The sequence below is a fragment of the Pectinophora gossypiella genome, chromosome Z (assembly GCF_024362695.1).
Source record: "Pectinophora gossypiella chromosome Z, ilPecGoss1.1, whole genome shotgun sequence".
In the NCBI taxonomy this organism is placed as follows: Eukaryota; Metazoa; Arthropoda; class Insecta; order Lepidoptera; family Gelechiidae; genus Pectinophora; species Pectinophora gossypiella.
In genome coordinates, this window is record NC_065433.1 from 209869 (window position 1) to 233356 (window position 23488).

Here is a 23488-nt window from a genome sequence, read left to right on the forward strand (position 1 = left end):
TCCAATAAGACTCTCCCAAACCCTATCAAAAACCTTTGTGATATCAAAGGACACGGCAAGAGCCTCGCAAGTGTGTAGCGTACACAAGAATTTGCCAGTTGACCTATTACGGCGGAAACCAAATTGGCGGTCACTAAATAGATCGTTGGTGAAGGTACGCTAGAAGGGAATTGTTCAAGTTCGCTGAAATGGGGCGGTAGTTAGCTGGGTCGGCACGGCACGACTACCTTTTTTGGACACAGGCTGCACATAGGCAAGCTTACATGGGTTCGGGACTAGTCCTGAATATCGCGGTATAGGTCAGCAATCCATCAGGTTTCAGCAATGGCGGCAACAACAGACAGCAGAAATTAGCTAGATAAATACCAGTTGGGTACTTAGCCAGTTTCGCACCGATTTGGCCTACTTATATGGTCGAAACGAGCTCCGCGTATTGTCCTCTTGCAAGACTTGGCGGCGTTATTCGGAGTTTTCTTCAGAGTTAGGAGCTTTGCAGGTATATTCTTCACCCCACACCCGGTATGCGAGTCTGCGCAGCTCGTCGGGTCTTCTGAAGAAAAGCATACCTCACTCCAAGGATAGGACGCGAAGAAGTGCCGCATCTCATCCCAGTCTGCTAACTTGTATCGTCATATTCGCCTGGATTCTCTGCGGTTAAGATCAGATGGGGGATAGACAGATAGAGATCTCACCAAACAATGGCCGGAAGTTCCTAAAGGAAAGTCACTGATACTTGATATCGGTCCGGATCAGTTGTCGGCAGAAGGTCCAAGTAGTTGGCGGTATGGTTGGCAACGTCAAGTACCCTTGCAGCGCAATTTACCAGCTGTGAGAAACTTAGTGACAAGGCAAAAGCCTGCACCTCTTTGTCAGCCTTTGTCAGCATGGTCGGTCTGCTGGAACGGGTACAAACACTCTTGATGGTAGGCGTTGAAGTCCCTCAGAAGAAAAAGTTGCGTTGAGGGATACTATACTCCGCATTACCAACTCCACTTTGCCAACTCCAATGTGTCATTAAGGTAGGTGAATAACCTGGAATCCAGTCGAGTGAAGTGGAATCTAGCCATCCTTATCGATTCCAATCAATTTTGTAAATTTTACTCGAATCCAGACGATTTTAGCCGATTCCATTAAATTTTGTCGAATATAGCCGATTCTTCAAAAACGCTTGTTTCCCGTTTATACCCATCTTTCTCTTTCCAGCTGAGTTTGTTTTAATATTTTACTCTTCGTTAGTAATAACCTATAAAACCGAGGTTAACCCTTGATATGTGTTAACAGGTTTCAATAGGTTAACAGATTAACGTGTTACCGTAATAAAAGGATACCGATTGAATCTGTTAACCTTTTATATCGGTTAACTTTTTAAATGGGTTTTCCGAACACTGGTGGCAATATAATTTCATATGTCAAATCAAGTGTCATACTCTAAATTCTGACGTTCGTCTGAACTAGGTTCTCTTAGTAGTCTGTGATTTCAATGTTAGCCGATGTTAGCCAAAGGTCTTTGATGTTAGCCATCTGACGTCATCCCACTCTACGTTGCCATTTCGTAAAAAATAAATTACCCACGTCCAATGCTTTTAATTTACTTTGAAAGGAAATTTTGTACTTTTAGTAAAAGATTAACGTACCGTTTTTATGATTTTTATATATGTGATAAATAATAGTAACTAAATACATTAGGCGTTAAGTACGTTAATTACGTCCTTGGAATGTTGGAGATACCAATTTAATGGTAACACTGACGTCATCATTGGCTATACTTTTCGGGAAAAAAAAACAAAAAAAGAAATGTCTGTGGTTGATGGAAAATCACAAGAAAATCATCATTATATTGATCGGGATTGAAAGTGTAATATGATTATTATTCTTGGTGATCCAAGAAATTGACTTCGATCGTTTATAGTATGAAGGTTTTTTTACAGGGGGACGTGTTTTTGTATGGTTTTTGTTTATACGGACTTTTGAGTTAATTCGTTTGGAGTTCGAAGTAGAAGTCTGCTTCGAGGGTGGGGGTTTAGGCTTCATCATTCATCGTCATCATCTTTCATCATTTCATTAATCATCATCAAGAATAAAAAAAAATATACGGTCGAATTGAGAACCTCCTCCTTTTTTGAAGTCGGTAAAAAGGGCATAGTTCTCTTTGCCTTGTCCTTGTCCTTCGGGGAAAATCAAAACAAAAAAAAAGTTTATGATCAATTTATAGTTTATGATACGGCTTTTTAGCGGGAAACGGGAACGGGACAGTTGCTTTCTTCATTGAATAATCTAAATAATTAATACGAAGTGGTGTTTTGTGGTTAATGATCGCATTAAGTTAGTCGGAAGACATTCGCGAGTGTTATTATATTGGAGTATTCAATAAACAAAGTGTATCTGCCTATTTTCGCTTCGTGCTAGGAAGCCGCTTCATAGCTCAAAAGTTTATGCGGACTTTTGAGTTAATTCGTTTGGGGTTCGGAGTAGGAGTCTACTCCGAGGGTGGGGGCTTAGGTTTCATCATCATCATTCATCACCTTTCACCATTTCATTAATCATCAAGAAAAAAATACGTCAGACATGGCTGTATGGGCGTAGTTCCCTTTGCCTTACCCTTCGGGGAAAACCAAACCAAAAAAAAAAAGTTTATGATACACTCGTTCGACGTTCGAAGTTCGAACGTTTTTATTCTGTGCCTTTGTGCAGATGTGCTGCCATGTTACTGAAACGGTGATTTTATTGAACTAAAAAATCGACGTCAAAAAAAGTCAAACAAACATGTCTGTCTTCGATACCTACATAATGTCTGTCTGTCAGTTTCACATAATGGCGGAGGCCGTACTATGTTTGTAAAGAGTGTGTACTGGTGATGTATTTATTGGAACAAATAGATCCGAAAGCATGCACGCATTGTGAATTGTCCTTGTGTATGTATAGATCGAGCGTGAGTGTAGGCGTCTTTGCGGGAGAGCGTGGAGGCTGCTGGCAGGTGTAGAAAAGCTCGTTGGCTCGCCGTTTCGCCGCTAAGCGGCCGCCTCACCGCGTCGCCGCGCTGGCGGTCATGGAGACACGCGACTGGTAGGAGGAGGGCACGCGGCGCCCGGCGCGGGAATGGGCGCGCAGCAGGCGAAGGAGCGCGGCACGGCCAGCGGCGCATCCATGCGAGCCGCCCGCAGCAAGCCGCGCGTGCCGAAGGACCCCCGCACGCTGGGCTCCAACATATTCACTGAACACAGCGGTAAGTGTCGGGACTGCGCGGCTCTCGTACCATGCCCTGCTATTTTATTTTGTACTTATTCTTGGTCATGCTGCTGTGTCACTTTCATTTAGTATATATATATACATAGTTACAGTATCTCCACTAACCACTAGAACTGCTGATCACACTCAATTGTGATATGTTAATGATATGTTATAAATTAATCATTTAATAGTTAATAAAAACATACATAATAATGTACAATTTGAGAAAATGATGCAATGTGATGTGAATTTTAGAAGCGAATATGCCTTGCGACTATGTTACTTTTGCTCATTTTGAATATAAAGTAAAATATTGGTTTGTGAAATATGGTATACATCAGCTGAACAACAGAGAACAGATTTATGAAAGTACAGCTAAATGAAATGATAGGCAATTCAAGAATAAAAATTCCCGTTAACCAGCCAAATCTTGCAGTGAAAGAATATATCATCTGCTCATCTGTCAGCAGGACTGGTCTCATTGCTCCAAATTATGGATGTGATATAACATGCATTATCCAAACTCAAATAATCTACAATAATTTTATATAAAATGAAACTTAGACATCCCAACAGCATTGCAAGTTTTATATCAATAAGGCAGAACATTGGGCTATTGTCCCTTATAATAAAACAATGGTATGAGTAATCAATGGAACCTTTTATAAACTATAATGTAGGTGTTACTAGCAAGAACATCATCTTTCTTTTGTTATTATAACAATTGTGTTACATCCGCACAAGGCTTGTGCCATGAACACAAACTGATAATTTATTTTAATAGCAAAATCTTCACATGTCTAGAGCGGTCACTGGTTAACAGATGATACCTAAAAGGTTTATAATTCTTGAATGCTATTCAATGCGGTTTGGCACAGGACCACAAAGGATTGTAATGCATACATGGAGAGATAAGAAATTCCATGTAATATAATAGGAGTCGAAGTGGTTGCCATGGCCGAAATCAGTCGGAGATCATCATCACCATTAATATAATGCTTGTACAGAGTAGATACCTGATTTTCCAAATTCTCCAGGGTAAAGCCTCAACACAGTGGAGGCTGGTACTGATATTTCTTGCTTTGTTTGTGTATTATAGGCAATAAAGCGATGGTATTGTAAAATGCCCAAGTGCAACTTTGTGTATTTGTGTAACACATTTAATTACTGAAAAAATTTTAGTGTTGTTATTTAGAATTTGCTCTATAATAATAAAATGAATGAAGGAATGTATGAAACTAGACATACAAAAAAGATTTATAATATGAGTGTAACTGGTAGGGTTGGAAGAGGAGGTACGCTCAGGCCTACATACCGCAATTAGATACAGGATATATGAAAGAAAGGTCAGGTCGAGAGTACTCTAAACCAGCTAGCATGCACGAAGTCTTTGATGATAGTGGAAGAAGCGAAAGTCATGTCTCAGGATTGTTGTAAGTGGGATTCCATGATCTCTGTCTTCCCTAACGGAAAATAGGCGTGGTCTTATGTATCTTTAAAGGTAAGGCAGACAGACACGTACTACATTATTAGTAGCTGTGTTAATAGGGTCCAGTCTCAGTAAAACAGTCTTTACACCGCCGCCGCCGCCTGGCGGCACCCGCTGCGTCTCGCTTTCTATACACGACGCTATGCTTACTGCCGATATATCGACTGAAGTCTCTTTTATGTTAGTTAACATTAGTGTAAGAGACCCATCAAAGAATGGTATGGTACTTTCATTGTTCAGCAGCGCTGGATCAGTGATTTGTTTGCCACACTGGATTGCACATCGCCCGCAATCGTTGGATGGTACACTGTAATCTGTATAACATTCATAACACTCCAATGCATTACATAGTACCAAAAGTTAGTCCACCTGTTCAAGAAAAGACTTACATTTAAATAGACACTAATTTGTTCATTAGCTACCTAAATGAAACAGTTTTTGAAACTGTCTTTCTCTTTAATATTTTTTAATTCACCAGTTTATTTTAATTATAATATAGACATAAATAGTAAATACTTAGTTATATTTACAAAAATAAAAATTAATCCAAAATTAATGAATTAACGTCTATATGCACATGCGTCATGCGTAATGTCTAAATAATCCACCTCGTGTTATTTCCGGCGCAAAGGTGCCCATCAAACTAGCCGCGTTTCCACGCTGGATAGCGATAGACAACTGTTGCATAAGATACGAACCGGAGCGGGCATCATAACCACGGTCTCTCAATCGCCGGCCCACCTCAGCCACAAATGCCTTCGCCTCTGCGCACCAGGAGCCCGCAACTTCCACCGCGAACGGCACGAAAATATATTGCTGGGCGAGGGCTGAGTATTTTTCGCGCTTTTTCACCGTTGCGCATTCCGCTGCAGCCCCGGGTTTTCTAACCGCCCGACTTAGGTGACTAGCGGCAAAGGTGCTGACGCAAGTAGCGTCTCAGATCAAGCACCTAGATAGATAGATAGATAGATAGATAAATGATTTATTTGGTCTACAGACACACATGCATACAATACAAATCAACAACAATACACACCACATACAAAATGTTTAACACACGCCAGGTATGTATGTGTGCTGCAGCAGCGCAAAACGGTCATAGCTCAGCGCAAGTTTTTGCCCTTTCGAGCAAATCGCTGATTTTCAGCTACAACCCGGATAGAGGAAACCGCGGATACGGTAACCGAACTAATTGACGTTGTTTACAATTAATAATTGATGCATGCAGAAGATAATCGTAAAAATACGTTGTAAAATTACTGATATACCTACATAAGTACATAACACAATATAAAGATACTTGTTTGATATTTTCAAATTCAAATTCAAATATTTATTTATTTATAGGTATATAATAACAATCTAAATGCATAGATAAAATAACTATAAAGCAGTGTTCGCCACCTATGCAAGAAGTTGTGAATTTTCTTGTTTCTGACAATAAAGAAGTATTTTCTTTACTTTTTCCTTAAAAGATAATTTTGATGTAAGAGCTCTTATTGGTGGTGGAATATTATTCCAACACTTCGTTGCATGGTAGCGAAAACTGCCAGTGAATGCTACTGTTTTGTGTTGATGTACACTTAAAGGGGGGCGCAAAGTTCGGGGCTCATGCCCACTTTTGTATAGTTTATCAAAATGTGGGAATTTCAGTTTCGAAAAAAGATAATCGGGATTTTTGAATTTTATTATGTCGAACATTAAGGAAGCAATGTGTAACTGTCTACGGTACTGCATATTAAGTATACTGGCATTATTTAGAAATGGTGTAATATGACCCCTCGGCGGTACATTAAAGATGTATCTACAACATGCATTCTGCACGCGCTGTATTAACCGGCTTGTTTTATATAATAGTCGAGGGCCATATACAAGATCTGCATAGTTGAGACGAGACAACACTAGTGACTCACACAGGGTAATTCTTGCTTCTACAGATATTACGTTTCTAATTTTATATAAAACCTTCAACCTATAAAAACAGTTCTTTACGAGATTTTCAACATGTTGCTCGAAACGCAGTCGACTATCCATCAGAACACCCAAATTTTTGGCTTCCTCAACCCAGTTGAGGGTTATGTCCCGAATGTTTACCACCGGTTGTCGAAATAGATTTTTTTCAATTTGTACCTTCGACCCTAGCACCATGTACTGTGACTTATGAGGATTCAAAACTAACGCATTCCTGTCCGACCATTCAGCTATACGTTTCAGATCCCCATTGAGCAAATGTATTGCGTCTGGTATTTTACCCGGAACGTCTGATATATATAACTGAACGTCATCTGCGTACAAATGATATTTACAGTTCTGAATCTCTTTAACCATGTCAGCACTGTATAAAATGAATAAAAGAGGACCTAGTATGGAACCTTGAGGTACACCGCGTCGAACCACCTGGGAGCTGGAAATTAAGCTAGTTCCATCATGATTTTTAAGTCTTACAGACTGGTGACGGTTATGTAAATAACTACTGAACCATTTTACAGCCTGCGAGTCAAGTCCATAATAGGCTAGCTTTGACAATAAAAGAGAAACTTCAATGCTATCAAAGGCACGAGAAAAGTCCAAAAGTGTAAGAATTGTCCCGCGGCCAACGTCCTGTTCAGCGATCACATTGTCAGTAACGTCCAATAGAGCTGTAACTGTGCCGCGACCTCTACGGAAACCCGACTGGAGTGCGGGAAGAAGGTCATTCCTCTCTGCATGATTCATGAGCTGGTGATATACTGCTTTTTCTAGTATTTTCGAAAGGAATGGTAATACACTGATTGGTCTAAGTTCTTTTAATTCACTAGGACTGCTAATTTTAGGCAATGGCGTGACTAACGCTTCTTTCCACATTTCGGGCACTACCCCAGTCGCGATAGATTTGTTTACAATCATAGTGATGGTCGAAAGTGTTCTGGGAAGAGTCAGAACAATCATGTCTCTACTAATACCGTCACAGCCCGTTGCATTAGTTTTAATGGACATGATGTATTTTGAAATAGCAAGTTCTGTAACTGGTGTTAGATTCAAAGAGTCAACCCCAGAGGTTGAATTATCGAACTTACTTTTTTCCAATGTGGTTGCCATAACATCATGTCCTGGGATATTTAAAAAGTGATCATTAATTTTATCAGGGTCATTAAAGCAGTCGGGTAAGCAGTCATCTTTGCTTGGATCTATTAAAATTTTGCTTTTCAAATTTTTCCAAAACTTAACACTGTTATTTATATTAGAATTAATACAATGATTGAAATATGCTCGCTTTTCATTATGAATACTAGTTATTACAAGCTTTTTGAGATCTTTATAATATTTTTTGTCTGTTTCTAAATTTGATTTTCTTTGCTTTTTATGGGCTTCGTTACGTAAATCTATCATAAGTTTAACTGTTTCCGTGATCCATGGTAGCGATTTTTGGCCTTTAATACGCACAGTTTTACAAGGAGCGTGTCTATCGAATAAATCTGTGATTAATGTGTTAAATCTGGTAACCATAGCATCAACAGATGACTCACCACCTACCGTTCATCCAAGGCACCAAAGTCAGTTCGTCTGGCCTCTTTCCATCTGAGCGACTAATTCAAGGAGGCTCGACGGCAACCGGTATTTGGACGGACACTAGGGCACGCCGGAGTAAATCATTCAAGGCGTGATGTCCATTGGCCTCCACCATAGAGCCACAAACGCATAAATGACGTTCGCAAATAAATTATAACTTGAATTCCTTTAGAATATTGTTAGTCATAGGGATAAGGATTTGTATGTAGAATGGAATTCGTTCATATTTGATTCGGATCTCAATTCTGTATAATGCAACTGCGAATTATTTGTATGTTGATATATGTTATATATATATAAATGTGAATGTATGTACGAGTGTGTGGTGGTTGCAGAGGCGCTGCTGCAGAGTCGGCCGCTACCACACATCCCGGACCTGCCGGACGGCGAGCTGCCATCCGCCGCCTCCGCGCCTGCGCCGCAGCCCATCGACACAGCCAACAGGTGACGCCGAACCCCGCTGCAGTGCGCCTCCGCGCTTTCCCCGGCACCCACCCCCGCACGACCCCCGCTGACGCCTGCGTGCTTTTTTGACAGATGGACGTCGAAGGAGAACTTGCTAGCGCACGCGGAGGAGGACGACCCGCAGCTGTTCGTGGCGTTATACGACTTCGCGGCCGGCGGCGACAACCAGCTCAGCCTCAAGAAAGGTGAGCCGATTTTCCTACTAGATTGGTCTTCTGCACTTCATGTCATGCACCAGTTAGTCTACAAACCATACTTGAAGCGTCTTAACTAGCTTCTAGTAATAAGAGTACAGCGCTTTGGCATAGACATTCCTGAACATTTAATACAATATGGGACTTTGTTATATTAGAATTACGAATATAGTTTTTGCTCAAAAGTAGCAACGCGGGGGCCGTCAGTTTCCAATTTTAGACCGTATTGTAACCAATCGGTTAGCGGTTTTTCATAACAGTCCGTGCGCAACCATTTGTTAGTAAGCTAGTAGCATATTCTGTTTAGACTGCCGATTATGTACGGCTGGGCTAACCACCTGTTACCATACGGCTGGCTCGTATCCATTCAGAGACTTTTTAATAAAAGTGGTTGCAAGTTGTCTCCGGTTACTTGTGACTCTGCCGAGTAGAATTTATACAATAGGCAAAGAAGATGAAATATAAATGTTCTGTTTTTGCTGTAGCTTGTAATTGAATCTAGCCTGGTATAATGATAATCATCCACGTCGTGTTCGGCTACGGCGACTGCTTTTATATGTTTAAATGAACAGGTTTGACGGTTAACACTTATATGGCTGGTCGTCCGGTATATAAAAGACGTAAAATATTCCGTCGTGGACGACAGCTGAGGTAACTCGTCCTGTAAGGGATGGAATGGTAGTTGTCGTTGAAATACACACACTGTGTTATAGTGGCTATCCAGCGCATTTGTTGAGAAGGTGCGTGTTCAATTGTTGCAGGCGAGCAGGTGCGCATAATGAGCTACAACAAGAGCGGCGAGTGGTGCGAGGCGCACACGCTGGGCGGCAGCGTGGGCTGGGTGCCGAGCAACTACGTGACGCCGGTCAACTCGCTGGAGAAGCACTCGTGGTACCACGGGCCCATCTCGCGCAACGCCGCCGAGTACCTGCTCTCCTCCGGAATCAACGGCAGCTTCTTGGTATCTCCCACTCAAAAATACATATATCTATGTATTATTTGTATAAATCAGCTCAGTATAAGTCTTCCTGACGAAATCTACAAGTTTAATAGTACGTTGTTCAAGCTATCTCTTTATTTCCTGAAAATTATTAAAAAATAGTGTCTATTTTTACCCTGTGACTGCGGCGAAGCAAAAGGACCGCTATGTATGTATGTGTGTATGCACGTCTGTTTCCACCTAACTTATAAACCACCTGCTATAAGAATTTGACAAATGAGGTGTCCCTAGAAGATTCTGGATTATCCGGTGGTTATAGGCTATGGACGTCACGCTAAATTCAGTGTGGCGTCCACTAGAGGACAATGGCATAATGTTTTATGGTTATCAAATGACAAGGCTTAATTTGCACATTACAAGTATGTACACATTACTAGCTTATACTCGCGGGTTTGCTGGTGTTTACTCGATAATTACGTTGGATTGATAATATGACTGAGCAGACATATTCCGGATAGGTTTCATCTAGGAAAAAGTTATTTTCAATCAAAACTGCCTCTTTCCAACTGATGACTTTTCTTTTTCGTATCTTGTCCTTCAGACGGCATAAACTCTACGTTGTATGGAGTATGGAGAACTCTCAAAATTTAGGAAAACTCAACATTTGAGCTTCTAGTCTTCATCTTCATTCTTCTTAACATGTGTGCAAATTAAGCCCTTTCATTTGATACCCAACACAATAGCCTTGGTTTTTTTTCTCTTCATATCTTTTTGTGCTGTAGTGGGCGCCACATTGAATTTATTGTACCGTCGCATAGCCTATACTAAAGACCAAGTATAAGAATAGACAGAGTGTATTTAAGACGAAAGAAAAACGTAGGGTTTTTGTCTTTCGCATTAATATGAGCCATAAGTCATAACTCATAAGTTAAAAAGAGATATATTATCGTCTTAACGTGTTTTGTACTCACGTAGCCAGTATGTTATGTCTTATTGACATTATTATCGGCTAAATATTCAATGTTTTCGGAACCCTGGAAGACCTGAACACCATGCTCGAGCATCTCAGTAACGCATCCCAACGAGTGGGTCTTAGCATGAACATGGCAAAGACAAAAATTATGTCCAACGACCATGTCGCATCCACTCCAGTCCAGGTTGGGAACGTTACACTCGAAGTTGTAGACCAGTACATTTACCTAGGACAAATAGTCCAGTTAGGTAAGTCCAACTTCGAGAAAGAGATCTCTCGTCGGATCCAACTCGGATGGGCAGCGTTCGGGAAGCTGCGGAATATCTTCTCGTCCAAAATACCTCAGTGTTTCAAGACGAAAGTCTTTGACCAGTGCGTGTTGCCAGTGATGACCTACGGCAGTGAGACGTGGCCGCTTACTATGGTTCTCGTGAGGTGGCTCGGTGTCGCTCAGCGGGCAATGGAGAGAGCTATGCTCGGTATTTCCCTACTCGATCGAATCAGAAATGAGGAGATCAGCAGGAAAACTAAAGTCACCGACATAGCTCGGAGAATTGCAAAGCTGAAGTGGCAGTGGGCAGGACACATAGCGAGGAGAACCGATGGCCGATGGGGCGGAAAGGTTCTAGAATGGCGACCACGTGTCGGACGACGCTCAGTGGGTAGGCCCGCTACAAGGTGGACCGACGATCTGGTGAAGGTCGCGGGAAGCCGCTGGATGCGGGCAGCGCAGGACCGATCGTCGTGGAGATCCTTGGGGGAGGCCTATGCCCAGCAGTGGGCGTCGTACGGCTGATGATGATGATGATTCAATGTTTAGTTCAAGATCAAAAAAATTTTAGTTTACAAATTATGTGATTAAATACAGAAATAACGCATAGTATCAATATCCGGAGTGGGTAGAACCACAAGTAATTTACGATATCTATTCATTCCCAGATAGATAGATACCTATCTAACAATAAACTTTAAAAAACATAAATTATACAATATATTACTTGCAAACAAATATGAATTATGTGGTGGATAACTTACCCACTGAGACCATTATTTGATCGCTCTCCGTTATAAAACTTACAACCAATGGCAACGCAAGCCATGGTTAATAATGAATAACTATTCCACAGATTTTTTATATAAAACGTCAAAATAACGTCCCAAAATACCAAAAAAAATCTAACACCAGGTTTGGTATCCAGTTGGCTTCCACAATGTTTTAGAAGTGGACACGCTGACTTTCTAGACGGTGATATTTGTCTAAGGTTGATTCTTTTTTTCACACAGAATTTTGCCATAGGCAAGAAAGAGAGCTGTGACAGTTTCATCGTTGTTCTAAAATATTATTCGTCTATTCTAATACTTGGTCCTTGCCCTATACCCACCAGTTAAATTTTGATAACTTGTTTAGAAGTGTATTGTAGGTGGGAACAGACGTACGTAACTATCGTGACCTAATCTAACATACACTACAATACAATACAAAAACACTTTATTGCACTTAAAACAAACATTAAATATCACAATCATAAACAATTACATACCTACATAGTAGTCAAATATATAACCATCATTTTTGCTTCGCCGCACTCTGGTAAAAAATGTTATTTGTAAAAAGATCAGACGAATTTTAAACATTTGATTTAAGGTAGATATTGTTAGAAAAGTCTTTGTTTAATTACTTAAACAATTAAATACAACAAGGTTGGTGAAATTTTGGCGAATGTCGTGAGCTAAACAAAATAAATAAATTACAATGTATCGTATTATAAATTATGAGCTTATCTGGGTATATATAATTGTTGGAGAGATGGTTGTGCGACGTAGATGTGTTGATGTGTTCAGGTGCGCGAGTCGGAGTCGAGCCCGGGGCAGCGGTCGATCTCGTTGCGGTACGAGGGGCGCGTGTACCACTACCGCATCAACGAGGACTCGGACGGGAAGGTGTACGTGACCTCCGAGTCCAAGTTCGGCACGCTGGCCGAGCTGGTGCACCACCACTCGGTGCTGGGCGACGGGCTGATCACGCAGCTGCTGTACCCCGCGCCGAAGCGCGACAAGCCCACCGTGTTCCCGCTGGCGCCGCCCGACGAGTGGGAGATCGACCGCACCGACATCGTCATGAAGCACAAGCTGGGCGGCGGGCAGTACGGCGACGTGTACGAGGCCGCATGGAAGCGCTGCAACATCACCGTTAGTACATGTGCACACTGATGAAATTTATGGATTGAGTGGATAAGTTTGTCATTTTTCCTGATATGCGTGTCATGCTCGATTAAATTACCGTCACGATAAGCGTTTATTACGTCGAGAAAATGATGTAGCCATATTTAAAAAAAAATAAAATTGGCAACATGCACACTTTTCGTGTTGAATCCTTTGTAAAATCCACGTTAATTTAAGCTAACAGACCGTAGTCCAAGCTTTCTCATTAAAATCTAAAAAGTGTCTGTAGACATGTTACGTAGTTATGTCAAAAGTCCACAGAATCTGATAAAAATATGTTAGCAGCAATGGACCAAACGACATCGTCAAAATCGATAAAAAACCGTGACAACATTTTATCACGTTGCGCATGTCAGCCCGGCGGCGGGACGATACATTTACATTACATATTATGTTTTACACAAAGTTCTTCAAAACACATACTTATATCACTTAAATTAGAATTGCTCGTTTAAAGACTAATTATTTTCGATTGATTTTATATTTTTATACGGAAATATTGTGTAAACCATCTGGTTGCCGTGGGGTAGGTTGCAGTGAAGACGCTGAAGGACGATACAATGGCGCTAAAGGACTTCCTGGAGGAGGCGGCCATCATGAAGGAGATGCGGCACCCCAACCTGGTGCAGCTGCTGGGCGTGTGCACGCGGGAGCCGCCCTTCTACATCATCACGGAGTTCATGTCGCGCGGCAACCTGCTCGACTACCTGCGGTCGGCGGCGGCGCGCGACCGCGTCGACGCCGTCGCGCTCATGTACATGGCCACGCAGATCGCCTCCGGCATGAGCTACCTCGAGAGCCGCAACTTTATCCACAGGTACACGCTTCGTACTGTTCCATAGCCTCAGCCAGATTCCTGTGTACCAAATGTAAATCAAATTTTCAATTTAAGAAAATGTCTTGTTCTGTAGATGATTTTGAACATAAAAAGTGCATCATAAATATTTTAGGAAACAAAAAAATAGCAAATCTTATTTGATTGATTCATAACAAGTGCCATGAGCATGTCTGCAATGTCCCAACCAAACAGCGTAACAAACTGATTTAAGACTGTACTGCTATTTAATTTAGGAGTATTGCAACATACGCTGCACCAACTAATTGAATTGTTTGCGAATGTTAGAGAGATTATCTTTATTTAGGTTTAAGGCCTTTCTAATGAAAGTTAATACTTTGCAGTGTACGAATCAAAATAAGCTATTTCAAAAAGTCAAGTAAAGGCGGCGCCCGCTCATTTCTACATGATGGACTACCATCAGATTTACGTAAACATCCCACAGAATTTCGGACCTGTACTGACCCACCTGACCTGTACTGTTAACTGACATGGCCCACATATCGGAATCAAACGTCCACACACCACGACGCCACGGAAGCCGTCGATAACGGAGATTGTCACATGGCCTCATGAAATACCTTTTGACATTGAAATAAGTGGTACATTGCTGTATTACCTTATCCCAGTGCTTTATTCACTTAGTTGTATTAGCTTATACGCTGACCCTAAATGAAATGGGAAGTGGCACGAAGAAAGTACACGTACGAAGGAAACCGACGCTCTGCTGTTGATTGTTGGTCATCAGAGTTTTATAGAAAACTGACATTCCTTTTGAGTTGTAATTTTTCAGTTTTATTTGTTAGGTATATTGGTGCTAATTCCTGTAAATATCATCTAATTTTATTTTAGGTTATATCTGTCATTTTCTTATCCGCCGAAAAGGAAAGGGACGGGTAATCGACAAGCATAAAATTTATGGAACACACGTCAATTTTAAGCACAAATCTAAAACAACCGTCTAAAAATTCGCCCGGGTTATTCATTTATTTACTCATTCTTCCTAAAATTAAGAGCTGTCAATCATCCGTCCCTTTCCTTTTCGGCGGATAAGAAAATGACAGGTATAACTTAAAGTAAAATTAAGAGATGTCTGCAGGAATCGGGGCCATTGTATTATTTATTATTTTAATATTTTTATTTATATTTTATGTTTTTTATTTTCATTTTAGTTTTGTTATATATTGATGTTGTTTGTATATTGTAAATTGTGTGTGATGCAGGGACCTGGCGGCGCGCAACTGCCTGGTGGGCGAGGGGCACCTGGTGAAGGTGGCGGACTTCGGGCTGGCGCGGCTGATGCGCGACGACACATACACTGCGCACGCCGGCGCCAAGTTCCCCATCAAGTGGACGGCGCCCGAGGGGCTCGCGTACAACACCTTCAGCACCAAGTCCGACGTGTGGGCCTTCGGCGTGCTGCTCTGGGAGATAGCCACGTACGGCATGTCGCCGTACCCCGGCGTCGACCTCGCCGACGTGTACCACATGCTCGAGAAGGTACCGTACCGCCCGCGCCGGCCGCGCTTGCGCACACTCCCGCCGCGACTGGGTTGTTTCTGCGAAAGTAATGCTATGCCATTTGAATCTCATAACAATAATAAAAAAACAAAACAACAATAAATCGTTATCTGAACTGTCATATTCATAACACAATATTGTTTACTTGTAAAATATCATAATTTCAATTCAACAAACACCAACAATCTCATAGTCTCCGCACGAAACTAGTTTTCACAACCTAAACTATATTTGGAAGACACTGCGGAAGTAACTCTTGTCTATGTAGTAACTTTTCACGCGTAACTCACTGAAACAATTTAAATAAAATTATGTACATTATCGATGGGACACACATCCCTCGCGGTCAGGTGTCACAGACCGAATTGGCTCCGTAATGTATCATTTTACAGTTTTGTTGCAGAATAGTTTAAAATATTAAGTATACTAAGCAAAGCAAATGATTTAAATAGTCACATATAGATTTCGCTAGTTTTAGCCGCTGGTTGGCTACATCGGCGTCATGTCAACAGCAACGGCTCGATCAACAGCTCCGTAAATGGAGTGCACATGAATAAGAAGCGTATGTGCTATAATGACTTGTTAGTTTAGTAAACATGGTTGTACAATGGCGCGTGCGCTCTAGTCGCTTGCACCGAGATATGTTCTCATATAAATACACCTGTGTTTATGAGAAAACGATAAGTTTGTTGTGTATTTTTCCGAGTTCCGTAAATTAACGACAACATGCCGTCCGCCAACAGTCACGGCATAGTTTGATCACCTGTATTATTAGAAAATGTACATATTTTAAGTTTGATATTTAATACAACAATTAAATATTACACACAGGGGTATACAATATAGGAATTTACTTAAAACTTATTCACGCGCCCTAAGATGAGTAAAATATTGTTCCGCTGTGTAGCTCGGTCAGTGTGTCATTAGTAATAGGTCTAATGTTATATACGCATTAATATTTCATTGTTTGTATAAATTAACGGCGTCGATTTAGTTACCGACATCGTGGCAACGTCTGTGTGGTTTCAAACATGAGTGTGTCATATTAAGTGCGGCGCGGCGTAGGACGGCCCGGCCGGAGTGCGTGTCACAAGGAGCGCCAGCGCCGGCGGCCGCCTCGCCGGAACTGCGCGCATATCAATTGACTATTAAAGTCAATATTTTTGTTGTGTTGTACATTTTTCACATTTCGGTAATTAAAATTGTTTATCTTTAATTACTGGAATTTCCGTTTAAATATTTTTGGTGTTTGTTGTATCCATAACAGTAACATTTTTGCTGGTAGCTGTATTTACCAATCAGTATATTTTAATAATAAACTGCGACGCATCATATCCATGTACAAATAAACTGGAGGGAATCCTATATCCTGACAATAATGTCGATGAGAGATCCTCGCTCCCGAGGCCGGCTATCGTATTGTAGCGTCCGGCTGATGTCCGGCGCGCGCGCACCTTACAATTATCTTGTAATACCAGTATATTGATATGCACATACACAAAGTTACATATAGATTGGTACCAGCTTGCAAGCCTACAATACACAAGCCTATACGCGTCCCACTGCTGAGCACAGGCCTCCCCTCAATCAACCGGATAAAGTCCGGAAGTCTACAACACTAGTATAAAATAAACAATAATTTGTTATCAATTTGTACAATCATTCATCAACTTCTTTATTAATTACCGTCGAATATTAGGAACATAATTAATGCAAACATTACTGATGCGATAGGACATCCTCATGTAGGACGCTCTCGCCGGTGATGGCGGGGAGGAGGGCGCGCGCGGCCCGCGGCGGGAGTGTCACACTAATAATTATGTATTATTACTAAGGTTAACATATCTTTCGGTGCGTGTGGGGTCCAAAAATGAAATTACACGAGTTAAATCAAGATTTAAAACGTTTATTAAAATAATGCTAATAATGAAAATCTAGGAATATAAAAACAGAGCCAACAAGCGGCCTCATGTTAGTTTGTAAACAACGCATAACGAGTAGTGTATATCCTTGCATTAGCGGGCGACTGCGGGCGTCGCGGTAAACACGTTACATAAGGGCGAACAATGGGCGCAAACACGCGATAAGCGCGTCGCGCTAGCAGTGGCTGGCGTCCGTGCACAGGTGCTTCTTGCAGAGCGTGCACTGCGGCCGGCTGACGGCTATGCGGCTGAAGATCTCCGACGCCGACAGTTCCTTGCTCAGCTTGCTGCACATGCTGTACGACACCGTCTTCTTGGAGAAGTCCTTGGCAGGCACGCACGTGCGCGCGCGCACCGGGCCGATCTCCTGCCCCGTTTCCACTGCAACAAACAAACACGATACAAGCTCGCGTCACTAGTCCAGTGAGCTACCTCTGCCCCCCGCCGCCCCGCTCACCCAGCTTGGCTGACTCGGAAGTGATGACGATGCACAGGAACGCCATGCCGGGGATGTAGCAGTCGATGTTCGGCACCTGCACACACGAACACCACGTTGAGATAGCGATCACACACACACACCCACAAGCTAGTGGAGCGGGGTACTAACGGTGATATTGGCGTAGTCGGGGTGGTCGGGGTCCCAGCAGCCAGGGTGGTCGAACGACAAGCAGTTGTAGCACTGGATGCCTTTGGTGGTAGGCGACACGAACTTCTTCGGCTTAGCCTTTTTGTGTTTACCTGAAATTATTAAATTGTGGTTGAGTATCAAAGAGAGCGCGAAGGGTGAAAACAGCCGAAGGCAAGGCTGCGCTCACCGAACACTGTGATGGAGAGCAGCAGGAAGTAGACGAGGGTGTTCTTGCGCAGGAACATGTTGTAGTGTGTGAGTGCGTGCGGTGCGGCGAGTGCGGGCGCTGTGGCGTCGACCGCGCCGCACCGCCCATATATAGTGCACCGCGCGACCACAGGCTGCTCCCGCGCACGACACGTTACATGTACATTACGTACTCGTGAATTACTAGATGGTACCAACAGGTGCCAAGTCGAATAACAAAAGTATGAATTCTTTAAGTAAAACATTACATTTTAAATTTAAGCAACATGCTTATAATATATAGGCGATAGATGTCATATCTAACAGTATTTTCCGCTAATAAAACTGTACCCGTTTACTGTTTTATTAGCTTAAAATAATATTATTTTGAAGAAAACGTGTGCTGATATCAGAGTTATTAAATTATAATCACATGTAGGATGTTGAAAAAGATGATTAGGAAGAGAGTTGGGTAGAGGCGCGTTGTAGTCGGAGCACGCTGTATCGCGGCGTGAGTAACGGGGCAGGCGTTTGTTTTGGTGCGGCGCCTCACCCGCCAGCTATGCGTACACAAACACCTCGGCCCGCCCCCACCCCCCGCCCGCCCGCGCCCGCCGTCGCCCGCTCCGCCGCTTGGCGCCGCGTGCTTGATGCCTCCTCATTAACATATTACAACAATCATATTCTTTTTTGGCTTTGGACAAGTTTTATAAAAAGGATATTTATTCGTTTCTCGTACTGAAGTTAATTCATAGATGGTAATGCAGATAGATGATGTGCAATGTATGTGTTGGTGCAGGGTTACCGCATGGAGTGCCCGCCAGGCTGCCCGGGTGCCGTGTACGAGCTGATGCGCGGCTGCTGGCAGTGGAGCCCCGCCGACCGCCCCACCTTCCGCGAGATCCACCACGCGCTCGAGCACATGTTCCAGGACCACTCCATCACAGAGGGTGACACTTAACATCTTTCAACATTATACAAACAGTCCTTCGACACCTTCCATCAATAGTTATTTATTTAATATATACAAAGTTAATGAAGTTCAAGTTTTTATTAACTCGGATATGTTATGTGTATAACTGTTTTAAATAGTTATACAGAATACTCCTGACACGGTGATTCCGGTGTATGGATGTATGGGGGCACTGACCTTTGGTGTCGTGCTTGCAGAGGTGGAGAAGCAGCTGCAGGAGGGCGGCGGCGGCACGAGCGCGGGCGGCGGGGGCACGCCCCAGATGTCGCTGAAGAAGGCTGTCGGCGCCGGCGGCGGGAGCGGCGCCGACCGCGGTGTGCAAATGCGCCGCCCCACCAACCGCCGCGGCAAGCAGGCGCCCACGCCGCCCAAGCGCACCAGGTAACCACCCACCACACATATCTCCAGTCAATTATTTTCAGGCATCCTCCGTGGTCTAGTGGTTAGAGCATTAGTCTCATGACCTGGAAAACTGTCCTTTGCTTGGCTAGGACATTACAGGCTTGAACTACCTGATTGTATGTAAAATTAAGATGCTTTCGTGCTTCGGTAGGCTCGTTAAACCGTTGGTAGCTAACAAGGAGCACCCCGCACTTAATTGGCGCAGGCTCAGCCACCTCGTTTGGCTACAAAGTTACCTCCCCTCGGGTGGGGTGCGAGGTCAATGACCGACCACATCAATCTGGTATTAGGGTTATTATATTATTGATCCGCCAAAGGCCACTGACATGGCCCATGTAACGGTTACATACTTTTACTTAAGAAGCGCGGACCGACTGCTTGACATGCCCTCCAAAGCACGGAATCATCTTATTATTTCGGTCAATGATGATTATACCAGCCTGCAATGTCCTGCCTGACCAAACTAAGAACATTCTCACAAAGAGATTGTTAGTTAGACGTGTCACCACCGGGAATCTAACCCAGACCTTCTGGTTCGTGAGCCCAACGCTCAACCACTGGACCACTGACATGATTCGGACATGTAGATAGAATTAATGAAAGTAGACTTACGTAACAGATTTGTGATGCGGGTGTAAGTGGTAGAGACGGAAGAGGAAGGCCTGGGCGCACCGTGATCATATTTTGGATGTTTTAACGAAAGGCCAGGTCAGGTGCGCTCTATTATACTACGGCGAGCATGCGTGGTGGTTTTGATGAGAGTGGAAGAAGTAAAAATAGCGTGACAGGATTAGTTAGTCTCGGGACTCCGTAGTCTCTGCCTGCCTCATCACTAATTTAAGAGCCACGCTCTTGTCGGTGTAACATTCTCCATGCTAGGTCCTTATTTAGACAAAGATAGGGCAGTGGTTTCCCTCTTGCCTTCCGCCCCGCAGTACTCCGCCTGACGCGAGTGGGATGGCGCCCAGAGTAGTCTATTACAAAGTCGCCCCTCCCTCTGCCTGCCTATTTAATATTAAATAAGCGTGATTTTGATATGCATGACGAGGTATTAGTTTCACCAGGTTTATTTATAACGTCATTATTTGTAACATAACATTAGCTCACGAGGTGTCTGAGCAGTCTGTTTGACCAACGTGATAGGTGGTGAGCCGTATCACCGTTTATAATGGTCGAGCCAACTGTGTTAGTGAAAATTGCACGTAAGAAAAATTGCATGACTCGTACTTATACAAATTTCATGCAAAACGTTACGGTTTGGCGTTATTCTCATTAAAAGTTTATCATTTCCTAGGTTCATCATAGTGTGTGTGGTTGTGTATAGGTCGCTGGGAGTGTGGCGGGCGCACGCGGCCACTCTGTGTAGTGGTGAATTTGCGGGACTAGGATACCACCAGCACAGCGAATGTTTGACAAAGTATTTGCCACGATAATGGATAACGCTGCTTGTTACTGAGTCAAATGCGTTGTCGTAGTGTTAGCGGCGCGATGAGACATGTAATAACATTATTGTGTTTGATGTGTCTGAGAATTACTCTCGAGAAGAAAATAATGAAAAGGAAAGTAGCTTCGAGCCCAGCTAACTAATACATAAAATGAAATTAATTAGGCTGAATCTAAAACTGTAAAAATAAAATAATTTGAGATCAAAAACTCAAACAACAATCATTGTCAATACGACTTCACATTGATCGTTAATATTTTTATGAGAAATACAATTTTAATTGCAAAAATCAAATAAAACGGTTTAGAAAATGATGAAATGAAAACAATTACGAATTTCGTTAATTTTATTGAGACACGTCTCACGATGCTTCGCTTTATTATCATATCGCATTCTTACAAGTCAAAAAGTGTGCGTCAAGCTAGCGGCCTCAAAAAAAAAATGGGCACGAAAAAATAATTTGACCATACCAAAAAATAGTACTCTTATTGAAAAAAATAGTACCTGTTGTAAAAAAATTAGTACCATCACGGTTCTGGATTTATAGCCATGTTTTATTGCGCTTGCTAGCTTGACGGTGAGCGAAATTTGGCGAGAGTTAACGACAAGGTCTTTCGCTTTGATTTAAACGCCAAAAAATAGTACCGAAATAGTACTCACCCCCTGCAAAATACCGAAATGAGTACTTTAACGGTTCCAAAGTTATAAAGGCAGTTCTTTGATCCCGCTGGCTTGACGTTTTGAAAGACCTTGGGGGTTAAAAAGGCCACTTTTGATGAATCATAATATGTTCCTATTAGGAATTGAATTGCAAATCGTAAAATGGCCACTTATAGATTTTCATATTTCAATTCATATTACGATTCATAATATGAATTGCCCATTTTGACAGTTCTCTATGAAAAGTCGTAAAATGGCCAACTTTAAGATGAATTGCAAACGTCAAATAGCTGAATTCTTAGAAGTTAGTCAAGAGCATCTTTTTTCAATTCATCTTGTAAATCGCGGGAAAGTGTTTGTAAAAAATTCAATAAATAATTTAATTACGGCGGATTTAGGCTTAATATAGCATGTTAATGAGTGAATAAGAACCCTATCTGCCAGTGTCTCAGTGTGATATAAGCCCTATTTCAAAGGTAAGTGAAAAGATTCGATATTAAAATTGTACCTAAGTGCTTACTTATTTATAAGCCTACCTATTAAGTACACTGAGTTTTTATGCCTATGGCTTATACTAGAGGCGTATAGGAGCTAGTGCACATGTTTCTATGCATTGGGCCAGTGTGTTAAACTGCATAAGAGTGGTGACTCTGGCCTTAAACAACAAGCATACACTGCTACTACTACACTGTTAGTACAAAGTGTTTCAATAGAAAATGGTAACATTCTATCAATGCTCCAAAAGTGAGCACATCACTTCATTGTTTTATATCTAAATAGCCATTTCATACAGAAATAAAACAATGTGTTTATATTAATAGTTTATTTAATAAGTTCCTTATTATATAGCTAAGTACTAAAACTATTTAATTTCAGGTGTGTGATGCGGAGTACAATCTTTTCGCTGGCCATGGTCGGGGAGGTCATGATTCCTTTGTGTGGAACAACCACATACTTCTTCCACATGTCTTAAAACCCACTTCAAGCTGCTACACAAAACTGAAACGGAAACAGTGTGGTTATTAAGTTATCTGTGATGTACTACGACCTACTGTTATAACTCCAATCATAGAAACTGAGCCCGAGTGCCTCCTGCGGTGTTATACGAAGAGAAAAGCAAAGGAGAAACCTTTTAACGACTGAATGACAATTAAATAAATAAACAGCCAGCAAAAATAAAAATGAATAAAAAAGCAAGTCAAGAGATAATAGTGGAGCAGCGTGGTGGAGTATGCTCCATACCCCTTCCAGTTGATTGAGGGGAGGCCTGTGCCCAGCAGTGGGACGTATATAGGCTATTTATGTTTTATGTTATGTATGATTATTACCTATCTCGGCTATCTATATCGAATAATTTTCAATACTGAACCCAACGTTTTACTGGACGCGAGTTACGTATACTTAACAAAATAAATACGTAAAATATGCACTCACAACAAATGATTCTCCTATGAAGTATCATAGATATACTGATGGATATTGTTTTAAATATTCGTATAGGAAACAGTATGTATAATTAATAGGATACTTACTTTTAAATACAAGGTGAATTCTATTAACTTGTACTATATGGTTTGAATATTGTTTATGTAGACAACATTTGAAATGCCGCCACTCCATGAAATTCTTCCGTGTTAATTTTACAACCGTTACATTTATTCTTGATTTTGTATTAAAACATAGCCGCTTAGAACGTAGGTACATGGAAAGTGAAACATTTTGTTGTTGACATTGACTGGACTTGCCGGTGCCGCCATATTTGACAACCATTTTTTAAAAATGTAATAAAATTATTGCCATTTAAAGAAAAAGAATAAAAATAATCTATTTAGTCTCTTTCGAGTATCCTGTTTTAA

General features: G+C 41.9%; 2 protein-coding genes across 2 annotated transcripts in view; one reads left to right on the forward strand and one right to left on the reverse strand.

Moving 5' to 3' along the window:
- Positions 1-2687: 2687 nt before the first annotated feature.
- LOC126379937 (tyrosine-protein kinase Abl) overlaps positions 2688-23488 on the forward strand; it is a 29076-nt gene continuing 8275 nt past the window's right edge. Inside the window, exons 1-9 of the mRNA XM_050028951.1 lie at positions 2688-3223; positions 8602-8710; positions 8804-8916; positions 9687-9886; positions 12681-13028; positions 13592-13878; positions 15120-15396; positions 18953-19103; positions 19324-19507. Coding sequence (XP_049884908.1) covers positions 3097-3223; positions 8602-8710; positions 8804-8916; positions 9687-9886; positions 12681-13028; positions 13592-13878; positions 15120-15396; positions 18953-19103; positions 19324-19507 — 1796 coding nt within the window. The 5' untranslated portion in view covers positions 2688-3096. The remainder of the gene's footprint in view (positions 3224-8601; positions 8711-8803; positions 8917-9686; positions 9887-12680; positions 13029-13591; positions 13879-15119; positions 15397-18952; positions 19104-19323; positions 19508-23488) is intronic.
- LOC126379945 (uncharacterized) lies at positions 17411-18227 on the reverse strand. The gene is made up of 4 exons (XM_050028967.1): positions 18155-18227; positions 17947-18077; positions 17797-17872; positions 17411-17720 (listed from the first exon to the last, which is right to left on the reverse strand). The coding sequence occupies exons 1-4, from the start codon at positions 18210-18212 to the stop codon at positions 17515-17517; spliced, it is 471 nt and encodes a 156-aa protein (XP_049884924.1). The 5' UTR covers positions 18213-18227; the 3' UTR covers positions 17411-17514.

Bases quoted from the DNA above. Each gene is read 5' to 3' on its own strand.
- LOC126379945 (XM_050028967.1), bottom strand. From the start codon at position 18,212: ATGTTCCTGCGCAAGAACACCCTCGTCTACTTCCTGCTGCTCTCCATC. The intron at 17,873-17,946 runs GTTAGTACCCCG...TCGTGTGTGCAG, and splicing joins CCGACTACGCCAATATCACC to GTGCCGAACATCGACTGCTA. The intron at 17,721-17,796 runs GTGAGCGGGGCG...TGTTTGTTGCAG, and splicing joins TTCCGAGTCAGCCAAGCTGG to TGGAAACGGGGCAGGAGATC.